The 13,788-nt window shown below is 38.2% G+C and overlaps 1 protein-coding gene across 1 annotated transcript in view; it reads right to left on the reverse strand.

The window, feature by feature from the left end:
* The window catches only part of ClC-a (chloride channel protein 2), a 70,099-nt gene that overhangs the window by 17,747 nt on the left and 38,564 nt on the right, over positions 1-13,788 (reverse strand). The window contains exons 4-14 of the mRNA XM_089649267.1: positions 13,173-13,301; positions 12,551-12,684; positions 11,828-11,984; positions 10,873-10,961; positions 10,667-10,788; positions 7,557-7,658; positions 6,602-6,704; positions 5,506-5,637; positions 4,137-4,299; positions 2,641-2,871; positions 82-185 (exon numbers count right to left, since the gene is read on the reverse strand). Coding sequence (XP_089505393.1) covers positions 82-185; positions 2,641-2,871; positions 4,137-4,299; positions 5,506-5,637; positions 6,602-6,704; positions 7,557-7,658; positions 10,667-10,788; positions 10,873-10,961; positions 11,828-11,984; positions 12,551-12,684; positions 13,173-13,301 — 1,466 coding nt within the window. The remainder of the gene's footprint in view (positions 1-81; positions 186-2,640; positions 2,872-4,136; positions 4,300-5,505; positions 5,638-6,601; positions 6,705-7,556; positions 7,659-10,666; positions 10,789-10,872; positions 10,962-11,827; positions 11,985-12,550; positions 12,685-13,172; positions 13,302-13,788) is intronic.

Raw genomic sequence — 13,788 nt, forward strand, 5'->3', positions numbered from 1 at the left:
TCTTAGAGCTAGCCGCCACTGTGTATAACCGTTTTAAGGAGAAAATTAATAAATAATATGTAAGGAGGTCATTGTGCGTACCTTATTTTCTTTGAGTATATCCTTCATCTGTTGGTAGGTGATTCCATTCCAGATGTATTTCACTTGTCTTTCCATGAAGTCTTCCACATTTGTGCTGTACATGCCTAAAAAAAAATTTCATACATATTTATGTTGGTTTTACACATTTTAGATCGATACATCAACGTGGTGGTACATGGACAATCTTATCAGCACCATGTGAAAAGTGGTTGCAATACATATTTTTACTGTCTGGAAAGGACACTTTGAACTCGTCCAAAGTGAATAAAATGACTACTAACCACCCAAGCGATTTTTGGAATATTATGGCAAGTTTTGCAAAAAAGTTTTGTGCGATCGCTTGCCATAATGTGTCAAATTTATAGCTCCTAAAAATATGGGATAAATGGTGAAATCTAGATTCATTGGTTTTAAACCACAGTAAGAAGTTTTAATCATAGGTATTAAATTAAATATACCATTCTTAAATTAAATATACCATTCCTAAGAGTAAGTCCAGTTTTATCCAATTTTACAATTATGTACTAAATTCTGTATCTAAATTTCGCTAATAAACAATCAGTTAACATTAATTAAGTATTAATCTCAAGTGACCTGCCAGGTAAGTATTGTACTGTATATTATCTCCATATATAGTTAGTAATAACATAGATCATTGTAGAAATGTATTGTATATATATTTGTACAGCGCCCTTGAAGTGATTTTGCACAAAAACGGCACTATACAAATCATCCAAATATTTTTATTATTTATTATTCAATTAAATAATATGGTAAATATATATAATCGATAATCGGAAAGTCATAATCGATCAAAATCCCCCAAAAACAGCATTTCCAAAATTCTCAGAAGTACCTCTGATTAGTTTAAAGCAATCCAATCAGGTTCCTACACGCAAACCGCCTGATATTGCCGGCCCCGCCCCTACCCCCTCCACCGTCAAATCACTTTCAACCCGTGTACTCCATCCTAGACATAATAAGAATTGATAAGCACTCACTTAGGTTTTGATTTCAGGATCGAACAGACACGCGAAAGCAATCAGTTTGAGACAAAACTCCAGACATAAGGCCTCTGAAGATGGACAGTGAGATCCGTCCGTAACGTCAGGAGATAAAAAGTCCTTTTAAGGACTATGTTACGCGGGTTAACCGAGAAAATTATTCTACATACATATATAACACCAATCGCTTGAGTGGCTATCCTTTTCTCCACATATACAAACAGACTTGTCAGATGCCAACTTGAGTATAACTCTACGCTATGGTCTCCATTTTTCAATATTCATTCAGATAACATTGAAAAGATTCAACGGAAGTTTCCTAAGGTTTATAAATTATAAATTGCATATTCCTATACAAAACATAAATTACAATTACCTCTTGGATAAAATGTCTCTATTGAAAGTTTCAGAAAGAAGAATAAGCACAGATTTAATACTGTTACAAAGAATACTACATTTTAAAATTGACTGTCCCGAATTACTTCAATGTATCAATATCAATGTTCCCAAAAAACTATGCCGACATTTCTTACCTTTTTACTTCAATAACACCAGGACACTAGCTTTCCCAAATTCTCCGATTCCGAGACTTCACAATCTCGGAAACAAATATTCTGATCTGGGTGATATATTTCATTTGAAAACTAATCAGTATAAATGTTGTATATTCTATCACTTTTATTCTTCTAGACACAAATAGACATATAACTTCTCCGCTTCTAATATTTTGTTTTGTTGAAACTTTTAAATTCAATTATATGCGTGTGGATTCATTTTTGCCATTATGTTTACATTCTTCTTTATTGTATTAATTTTTAAGTGTTTACTCTGATACAAAATGCTTGTAAATTTTTAAAGAAAAGCCCACTAGGGTGTGTAATAAATAAATAAATAAATATTTCTTTCATTATCTTGATTAGAGTTAACACTTTCCCACCTTCCTCCTTCCACCTCTTTCCCCTCCTCATACCCTTCAGAACATGTCCCAATTGGGTATACTGTAGCCTTACTGGCTCTGATCAGCAGGGAGCAATTGGGACTCTTGTGTGGAATTCACATATAAAAAATAATAAAAATATATTAAAAAAGGGTTGGAGTGGGCCAGGTTGATAAATAGTACGACAACATCAATAATGACATATTTTTCAATCTTAGCACTCTAGCTCACTGAAAATTTCATTTACTACCACTGCTACTTACAAATCTTATGATTTCAGAGGAAATTTAGGTTTTGATTGATTAACCTGTTGAAGGCCAGAGCATAAAACAGAAAAATATTTTTTCAACCTTCTGAGAGGCGTCATTCGCAAAAATCAAAAGTGGAACCTAAAGTTTCATTAGCCCAAATTATGCTGATTTTTTTTTCATACATTTTTCGAAGCAAGGTCAAAATCGCATTGCAAATTATTCTAACAAGGATAATATAAGAATGCCTGCATATTCTCCGGAGACCTCGCTATTTTTTGGACGCGAGGTCTACTATTGACAGAACTACTGGCTTATTTTATTTCAACCGTTGATGCGATAGAAACATACAAGCATCCTCAATACATACCAGTATGTCCGGTCAGCAGATCCGGTAAGTAGGGTAGCTTCTTGATCAGGATGATGGAGTCATATGCACTGGGTTGGAAGTAAGATGCGACGGCGTTGGCCACCAGCACGGCCGTGACCAGCGGCACCACATGCGTTACCTGGCCGGTCATCTCCAGGACGATGACGGCCACGGAGACCGTATGGGTCACTGCTCCGGACACGGCCGCTGCTCCAACGCAAGCGTAGCCGCCTAAAAAAGGATTTTTTTATTTGTAGGTTATTGTTATTATTTAATAAAGCAGAGACGTTACACGGATAGTTCCCATGAGCACTCCGGCCATGGGCCCCATTGTGCTTTCTCTCATTTTACCTAAATCCTTTGTGTTTGTTTCCAGGTCCTGTGCAGACCCTTGTTTTCCGGCGTTTAGTTCCTGTAGTTAGGGGGATCCTGTAGTGGTAGGGGTATTATTATCGGAAGTCACTCTTTTTTTGGCTTCTCCGAAGGCTACTATGAGGGAAGAGTCTACCGAGGTGACCTCAGCTTTCCCCTCCACTCCCCCTCGGTTCCCCAAAGGCCCCAAGGGGAAATACATATATGTCCGCATGTGTGTGCGTGATTGCCACCAAAAGTAGAAAGAATACATTGTCATCGACAACGAGTTATCTACCAAATTTCATCTCGATGGGATGTCTGGAAGTGGGTTAATTTCCGCTTCCAAGATTTGCATTCATTCATTACCAAAAACAAAAGTGAAATTCAAATAAATGTATTTTAAACAATACAGAAACGGAGAACATTTGTGAAATTCCAGTCTGGGATGTAGTGTCTATAAAATAACACCAATTTTCTAAACAATCCTTATTGGAAATTGTGTGGATAGTTTTGTATTGTTAACTGCATATTTAAATATTGGCGCCACACTAATATGGTTCGCTCTTATACCGTAAGAGGTGCGCTCTGTCGGCCTACAGGGAAACTACTCCAACTGCCGTGCATATCGGCCGGTAAAGAAGAAATTAACTGGACCTGCTGGACACGCGAAAAGAGGCAGCCCCCGAGTTCGAACAGCCAACGGCTGGGATTTTTGAACTGCGCGATGCGCGATATAACCTTACTGAATATTAGATGTTATTATTGTCATAGACCGTGATGGCACTGTTTTTTTCAAAAATAGCATGTTCGTCCAACAGATGGCACTGTTTTTTTCAAAAATAGAATGTTCGTCCAACAGATGGCGGTGTTTTTAAAAAATAGAATGTTCGTCCAACAGATGGCGGTGTTTTTAAAAAATAGCATGTTCGTCCAACAGATGGCACTGTTTTTTCTAAAAAAGCATGTCTTTACCCGTCACAGGTTACATACAGATATATAAAAACTCACGCGTATTCAAATGCAACGTTGTGTCAAAATTTCAAAGCAATCAGTGAAGAGCTTTCGGAGATTTAAGATTTTGAACAAACGAACATTTACATTTATATAGATTGATTTGTAAGTGTTAATTGAATGTTTTTTACCTGGTAATATAGGCGAGATATATCCCCCATAGCGAAGTCCCATGGGGAAGGTAGCATGAACAAGTTCTCCAACCAATCTTCCCAATCCAGCTCCGATTTTAAAGACTGGAATAAATATTCCTGCGGGAACAGGAATGGTGGATGCCACAATTGTCAAGAAAAACTGAAAAATTATAAGTAAATTATTACAACTTATTAGTAGTATATTTAAAGTGGAATAGATGGCGCAACTCGTAGTGGACAGTGAAAAGTTGTCTTAAACCTCTAGCAGACTGCAATAGGTGGTTTAAACATACAGTAAATTCTGAAATAGGTATTTTTAATATACGATAGACACAGCAATAGTTGTGTGAAATCTACAGCAGATACTACAATAGTTGGCTTTAACATATGTAGCAGTTCACTTTTGCCCCGCTACGACTCAAGAAGATTTCACAAACTCTATCCAAAGACCGCCTTCATCTATGGTACTCTTACTCTATGGGTTTTCGAGAAGGAAGCGCAGCTTACGATTTCCAAAGGCCAGTACCAATCGGACAGCCATGGAGCGAGATCGCGCCAACAGGAGGGATTCGGGCAACTGCTCCAGTCGACATAATTTACGGGAGACGCTGATGGCGGATATAGCTAGTTGAATGTAATCGCTGGTCGTCATGTCTATCTCATAAATTTTTACAGTTCTTTCCTAAGAGCTGTATGGCGCCCATTTCTGTGAATCAGATCAGATATTAATCTTGTACACAATGTCACATTTTTAACTATTTATTGCTACCATTAAAATTCCTTCGGTGCGAGCAATTATTCGAATTGCCGCTCACCCCTTGAGATTATGTTAATCATGTCAATTTGAGAGTCTCTAGTTCTTTTGATTTTGAATAAATGTAAATTGATCATCGTCCTTCTTTTATTCAATGCCAAGCAATCCTATCTATCTAAAACTAATCATGTTACAAAGGCCCTAGCATGGTTGAGTTGAATATGAGTTAATTGCTTTACACATACAGTAGACACTTAAAAAGGCATAAACATACAGAAAATAATACTGAAATAGTTAAGAATAAAATAGATTGAAATAGGTGATTCTTCAATAGTAAGGTCAAACATACAATGCTAAAAACAATCTGTTAAAATACAGGGACAGAGTCACGCAAAAGTTGCTTTGGTCAAGCCAACGTCCAGTTGGCTGTCACAGGCCAAGTTTGTGAGAAGCAATGAGAAGCAACTCCAGAGACTGGACCTGCTGTGGATGGAGGCCGCTGAAGTATCATAGGACAGGGACACCTGGAGACGATGAGTCACCGACCCATAAGATTCCCCGGGTCCCGAGTAGGACAAGGAGAAGACGATGAAATGGGATATAGCAACTCACGGTGGAGACAACGAAGGCGGTGAGGCTGACGTAGACCCCGGAATGTGGGGTGGTCCAGTGCTGTAGGATCTCGGCCTGGTCTGCCGGCAGTTCATCAGCCGTCCAGGTGAAATTGGCAAATAGGCTCGTCACCTGCAAACCAGTGCCATTTATGAGGAAAATTTGTTGTTTCATAGAAATACTTTTGGGATATCTCTACTAACAGGACTAAAACGGAACAAAAAAAATCCGTTTACTTGCTGGAAGCAGATGCTGCCTTACCTGTAAGGAGGGGTAGGGAACCATTTCACTATCAGGGGCCGTTCATCTTTGTAGTATCACCCGTGGGCCGCACTTAGATTTTCAGGCAAGGAAGGGGGTGGTGGGGTCAGAATTCTAGATATATTGTTATATAAATTTTATCAAGTACCGATTTCAAAGAAAAACAATTATATCACTTTTGAAAAAAAGGAAAATGCATGACCAGATGTTTTTTTGTTCACAAATGAGTCTGAACAAGAAATTTGTAACTGCACTTAGAACATAAGAATGGTTTCCTGCGAAATGCGTCAGCAGATGAATCCGTAATTGGAATATTTATCACTGCATTCAGAACCAAACTGGTTTTATCTTGGGAGTGAATCTTTGTGCGAGTCTTGAGCTTTAATTAAGCTACACTCAGAACACAAAAATGGTTTTCGTCCGATTTTTGCAGCACATAGTCCTACAATTAGAATTTTATAACTGCACTTGGAACACGAGAATGGTTTCTTTCGAAATGCGTCAGCAGATGAATCAGCAAATGGAATTTTATTCGTGCAATCTGAACACAAGACTGGTTTTAACTTAAGAATAAATCTGCACATGAGTCCACCAGATTAAATTATATTTGTCTCAGAACACGTAAATGTGTTTTCTGTATTTTGCAGGGTAGTTATGGTCTGAAACAAGATGTTTTATAATTTCACACGGAACACGGAGGCGATTTCATATTTATTTAAGTATCTTAAAAATGAATCTCATATACACCAAAAGAAAACCGTCTCGCATTCTGAATGCATTTTTTTTTGTCCCCCTCATGATGATGTTCCCGTTGAAGCTAATGGTGTTTATTTACCTGCTCGTGTGTAGTTAGGTCTCCAGCTATGTACTGGCCAAAGCCCATTGGGAATGTGAAACTGGATATGAGGAGGGCCACCAGTCCAGGGTAAATGAAACGGCTGGAAAAATTTAAAAGTTCTGTAGTTAATATAACTATCGGAGGGGAGTAATTTACATGCGCCAAATGAGAATGTTGTTGTTTATATATCTAAGTTGTTTTTTTTTCTTTTACAAAGCATACTATAATTTAGTAATAATAAAGATAATAAAAATAGATGAGTTATAGTAAAAAAAAGAGTCCCATCGTATTAAATCCACAACTACATGTGAAAAAATTATCAATTCAGTATAATTGGGGTAGCGCCTTGTATGGAAATCAGCATTAAAGAGTAGCATATCAGTAGGAAACTTGTTGCATCACAGTCACGTAGCTTATAAGCACAGGGTGTAGCAAAATAAACAGTACAGTTTATTTATAACAGTACGGCACTACTTACAAGATACATCATGCCGTTTTATGCCTCAAGTCTTGAAGATGACATCAGAAAGATGATTCCCCCCAGCAGCGGCACATTGATGAATGCGATTTCTGAAGTTTTCGACCGCATTTTGGCACATCTCGATGGGTATAGCGGCGATTTCGTCCCGAATTCGATCCTTGAGTTCTTCCGAGGTGTAAGGCTGATGTTTAAAAACATTTTCCTACAGGTAGCCTCACAGGAAGAAGTCGCAAATTGCAACCCGAATGCCCGCCGGGTGGCGACGAAAGAACGGCCATTTTCAAGAATCGGTGTTGTCCGGACCAAACCATGATAACGTCTGAAAACGGCACGGTCATCCCGAAACAACAAGACCCCTTCCAGATTCCTACCCTCACCACACGGGATGTACCGGCCCTTTAAAACTGCACTGTATGTTATGCTGCTCCCCTTATCTCTATGTACGAAAGGACTTACTTCTACGTTACTCACTTTTGTTGAAGGAATTTGTTAAGCCTTTTGCTGCCCCTCATCCACATTACGTATTGACGATGCAGCCAAACAAAGCCAGCTCCAATCAGTCCAGACAACGCCCTACAAGTAGAACACAATTAGTCCCTGGCTCTGAATAGAATAAATAATCATACCGTGTTAATACAACTACAGGGTTTTCCAATAAGAGGTGTTATTTTGATATTCAATCGTAAAAGATCAATGGTTTCGTTGCTTGTGTGGCACGTAGCGCCGTCTTGTTGAAAGTAAACGTTGTCCAGATCAATACCATCCAATTCCGGTCATAAAAAATAGCGCAATCCATTCACCATAACTGTTGCTCTAGTCTCATTTTCGAAAAAGTAAGGTCCAATGACTCCGCCGGACCATAAACCGCACCAAACAGTCACATGTTGAGGATAGAGAGGCTTTTCAACAATAACTCTTGGGTTTTCCAAGCCCCAGATGCGACAATTTTGCTTGTTGACGAAGCCAACGAGGTGGAAATGGGCCTCATCACCCAAGATGATTTGCATTTGATTCACTCAAGTGAATTTCAATGCGTTGTTGAAGCGTGTGTCGTTCCATTTTTATTAATGGCATAGTTTCTACTTGTCAAAAGTCAAAAAATGACAGCTTCAAAAGTAACATCTACCGAAATAGCGGGCTATTCAAAATAACACCTCTTACTGGAAAACCCTGTACATATAAACTTAATGTCACCCTATCTGTCTTTATTATCTACTTTGCTTCTTCTTTTGAATAATGATTAATGATTAGTTATGGTTCAAATATTGTTACAATATACTGTCAAATTAGCCATCTGGTAACACATCTAATACTTATTTTTTTCTTTAATTTTGAAATATTTTGTGTTTGTATGTAGAATTAATTTATGTTTGTGATTACTCTTATGTTTGCTTCACTATAATGTAAATTGTTAACCTCGATACAGGCTCAGTCCTAGTGAGGTTGATTTTTACGTGAAAAAAAGTGTTTTATGTATAGTGAGATGCAATAAATAAATAAATAAATAAATATTAGACTTGGAGACTCTAAGAAGTGTCTATATTAACCTTTTCCAATCCGTAAGCAACATATAGTATTGTGGGATGGGGTGGCTGTGCTGAATCTATTATCAATCCAGTACAGTACAAAAATTAATTTTGAGAATTATATTTAAATGCCAACCTACCTACCCCTCAAATGAGCTATTTGCTAAAATTAGGATCTTAGATATTCGCCAGTTATTTACTAAGACAAGCTTGTGCTAGATACGTAAAAATAACCTGCTGGTGTCTCCACAACATCAAGTACATACCCGTTTTTCATCAAACCTGGGATGCGTGCTCCCTAAAACTAGAACCACATTCGCTCAATGACAATTCTGGTTCATCGATATAAAGTCAATTAATTCTATATGTATACATTTTTATTATCCATGTTCAACATTGGCTATTTGAAAAGGGACGAGTCTTCTGCAAAGAATATGTGAGTTCCTAACACTGCATTTACATTAGTGATTTTATTTTTATGATCTTTATTTCTAATATGGTTTCTATAATAATATACATTTTTTAAATTTTTCTTTTACCATAGCAATTTCCTTTTCCGTTATGTTTTATTATTGATAATCTTACATAAATCATGTACGATTACTATAATACGGGCATGAGCCAAGTATGGGAGTTGAGAAAACAATCAAAATTTTAATTTTTTTTAATTTATAAAATAAATAAAAATATTGTTGTTGATATGTAGATCGTCTGTATATCTCCAGTAAGCACCCAGGTCATAGGTTCATCTCCCATGTTTAATTTTATTAATAATTATTCATCCAATTACAGTACAATCTTCTCATTCAGACATTCTTAACACCTGGGAAGATAATTATGTACACAAAAAATGTCTTAAGAGGAATTAAATACACCGTTTCAGAAATTTCATTCAACGGCATCTTTTACATAGCTATTAGTGATTGCTTTCCAGCCCTAACAGCTGCATGTGACAGGTGTATGTGGTGGCAGTGTTTTGTTAATATAACTATTAGCTGCATCAGGTAGTTACCAGCTTAGATAAATTAAAAGGGAAGATAGTTTACTGAGACAGCGCGCGTGTTTGCACTGAACTGGGTCCAGGGGACAAACTGGTGATTTACTGCGTTTAATATCGCACATAAGCCCGTCGGTCAGACAAGCTGTCACTGGCTACAAACACGTCGCTCTAAATATAATTATTCACAGCGAACACAGAAACAAACCGGTCAGTGGCTGAGTTGACATCATCCCATCCAGGCGTAGTGTGTTCAATTCCTCGGCTGGCTAATTCCTCCATCACAACACAAGCAACATTTTCCGTTTACTGTAGTGCTAGTAGGATATTTTCAAATACACAAATATTCGTAACCCGGGAATCTTTGTTTTTATTTTTAAAACAGAAAAAAAAAAAACCCAAATGAGTATGAAGGACAACCTAGTGACAGTACGTCGTATTCTACGACTCTGCTCGCTCGCTTTGTTTATCAAAAATTAGGGTAAAAGCAGCCCACTGATGGGTGAGCATGTGCACGGCGAGCAGTCTGTGCATGCCGTTGATTCAAAAATTCTAGTCGCTCGCCTGTGACGTCATGCTTGCTGCGGACATACTCACCCATCAGTGGGCCTCTTTAAGCTCGCAACTGGTGTTGCGAGGAGGCAAGAGAAACGAGGGGCGTTCATAATAATATAACCATTTTACCCGTCAAGATATTCTTTGAATGACTATCTCTTTCTAATGCGTTCCGTTCATTTGCTATTTAATTTTGCCTGTATTTTTATATATCTACTAGCTGACCCGGCTTTGCTCGGGGACTTAAGGTTTGGGTTAAAGTTTTGAGGTTGTGAAGATCTCATAAGGTTTAGCCAACGTTAGCAATGTAAGCTTTGCAGCCATTTTATTCATTCACACAAATTCGTTGTGGATATTCTTTTCTTGTGCATTTTGTTATTTGATTTGAATTAGAAACAAGAATGTGTCATAATTTTTGTTCGATTATTATGAATATAACACGTCTTTGTATTTACGTCAATGCTTACTTGTGTACAATGAGGACTTGTGACAATAATAATTACCCCATGAATGCAAAGGCTATTAGCTCCTGAGGGTCGAAGGGAAAGTCCATGGCGAAGTTGGTGGGGAACATGGCCGTCACCGTGTGAGCTCCGCCAGTCCATACTGCCAGCAGTCGGAAAACCTAGATGAAAAAATGGTTTAAGAATGTGAATATGAAAATATTTGTTCATATTTTCAACAAATAATTTTAATAAAATAAACTCACTGTCGCTCCACAAACAGCGGCGAAAAATCCACGCCAGTAATTTCTCACAGCAAAGTAAACTGTAGTTACTTCAATGGAGAAAAGAACACCTGAAACAAAAACGACGAATATTAGTAATTTCATCAAGTGCAAGAAAGAAGGACCCTTGAGGGATTCAGAAAAAACACTGGAAGGAAAAGGATGATTTCAGAAGGAACCTAAGGGAACTTCTGCAATCTCAGAATAACTTCAGAAGAACGCTGGAAGGTCCCAAGAAGAACTTTGGAAGAATCAAGAAGAACCCCAGAAGGACCCAAGAAGAACTCTGGAAGGACCCAAGAAGAACCCTAGAAGGAGCCAAGAAGAACTCTGGAAGGACTCGAGAACCGTGGAAAGACCCAAAAGGAAATCAGGAAAAACCCAAGAAGAACTTTAGAAGGACGCAAGAAGACCCCTGGAATGACAGAAAAAGAACCCTGGAATAACATAAGAAGAACCCTGCAAGAAGAATAAAGACCCTAGTAGAACCCTGAAAGGACACTGGAAAAACATGTCTTCTTTCTTATGGTGGGGAAATCAGGGGGGAACATCTAGGTCTGCAAGCCAGTCGAGGGCCTCAAAAGTCGCCCTGCGGACCTGATCCGCAGGGGAATGAATGGAGAGTGCATTCGATGACCACGATGTTTAGTGGCCTGCATTGCACCGCATTCGCATATCACCATATCTTTAGTAGGAAAATATTAGGAAAAGATACATTAAAAATATCATGAGAAAACATTGGAAGAATTCACGAATTAACAAAACAATAAAATAACCACAAAAGTTCATTGAATGGCTCTAGGAGGACTCATGGAATCAATGTTAGAATACCAACTGCGAGACAACCCAAGTAGGACACTTGAGGAAGCCTAAAGGGTCCCTGATAGGATCATGCAAGAGCCACATGGATCGAAGGACTGTAAGTTGAGTCAGTTACCTCCGATAGGCGCGGCGAAGCAGGAGCCCACTCCCACAGCACACGCCGCGGCCAGCATCTCACAGGTCCTGGACTCGTTCTCGTAGATCCCCTGGAAGGAGGTCACCAACTTACTGAGGAGGGAGGCCACCATGGAACCAATGTGGACAAATGGACCCTGAAAACAAGGACAAAATAATAAAATTTAGGAATCAGATAGATTGGACGCTTTTATAATTCCTATGGCTATGGCACGGCGACGGCAGATGGTTTGTCCCATTTTCAACAGTATTACATTTAGCATTATTGTGAAAGAGAACATACGTTTACTGTTTTGATGTGTAAATTATTATGTGTCGTGGGAATTATAAAAGCACCCATTGAAGACGAAGAAGAAATTTAATTTGACAAAGGTCTATGAAAGTAAATTTGTCATAAGTAACATTGATAATTCAACAGAAAAGAGAAAGCTTAAAGGGAATTTAAAAAACACAGAAGTAAAACAATACTGGTGAAATAACCCATTGTTTGGACACTGCTCTCGAGTTCCGGAAACTGGAGAACAAAAAAAGGAAGTACAAGAAAATCTGATTGTAAAATAATAAGAGAATAGAGAGTATAAGACGAGCAGCAATTCAAGAGGCCAATCAATATAGTATACCAGAATATGCACACAATAATCACCATCATGATGATGATAGTTACAATCGGTGGTCAAACGCAAAATGGCATTAGTATCTGTACCTCCTTCCCCAGCGGCATGCCGCTACCCAGTGTCGCTGTCAGGCCAATTACTTTGGCCACCAGTGTTTTGAAGGTCAGGTACTCTTTCAGGTTGACTCCTCGGAGGATAGTCTTCATCTCTGGTATACCAGAACCTGGAGAAAGAAAATAATTAGAAACTACTATTACAGAATATGTGTAATAAGTCGTTAATATTTTATTCAAGGAGGACACTTTTTTAGGAAGTTTAGTTCTAATAAAATAATAAAACGTATGAAATATTATATGAATACAGTGTTAGGATCATGAATTCTTTTTAAAAAAAGCTCATCCCCTTTCAAATAGTCAATGTTGAACACGGATAGTAAAAAGGGAAATAGGTGCTCAATGCATTGTATATTATAGGAGCGATGAACCCGAATTGTCGTTGAGCGAATGTGGTTCTAGTTTTAGGGACCAAGCATCCAAGGTTTGATGAAAAGCGGGTGTGTGCTTGTTGTTGTGAAGACACCAGAACACTTTGAAGAACCCTTGGGAAGAATCCCTGAAAGTATCATGTAAGAACCGAAGGGCTTTAGGTTGATTCAGTCACCTAATAGTCGTCTAATCTCCAATTACAAAAGAAGAATAATTATACTGTTACCTATGGCCTGAGGTGCAACTATGTGCACAAAGCCCGCTGAGAACAGAATGAGGATGATGGGAAGAGATACCCATGCAAGGTATTTGGGGATAAAGCCCACAGCCAAGTCTCTGTACATCCATATCCTAGCTGAAATGTTCAAATTAAAACATAATTATACAAGCAAAAATAATTAAATCAATTCTTAACAGCGTTGACCTAAAATAAAGAGGAAAGATTAGTTCAAACATATTGTTGGAATTCTAAATATCGCCTAACTCTTTTTTACTCTCCGATCGATTAAAAATGTATTTTATAGAGATTTATTTTTGGGGTACCTCCTAACGTTTTGGACACAATTACAGTGTCCATCATCAGGGCAGCTGTGTAAAGACTGTGGTGAAGTGTGTACTTATGAATGTAGACGTGATACGTGTCGCCAACTCCAATCCTCTGAGAGCTGGTAATACATTATAATTTCAGATGGTTTTTTGAGTTTAGTTTCGGTGTAGCTGTCAATTGTCGGATACCAAGAACTATTGAGCTGTCTCTTACTGTGTTCTAGGTCTTCCCAGAATTTCAGGAACAAATCCAAAGTAATGGCTGGTTTCAACTAAGTGCAGATTTGTCAGGATGG

Source organism: Hesperophylax consimilis, chromosome 29 (assembly GCF_061612785.1).
Source record: "Hesperophylax consimilis isolate HC1 chromosome 29, BYU_Hcon_1.0, whole genome shotgun sequence".
Classification (NCBI taxonomy): domain Eukaryota; kingdom Metazoa; phylum Arthropoda; class Insecta; order Trichoptera; family Limnephilidae; genus Hesperophylax; species Hesperophylax consimilis.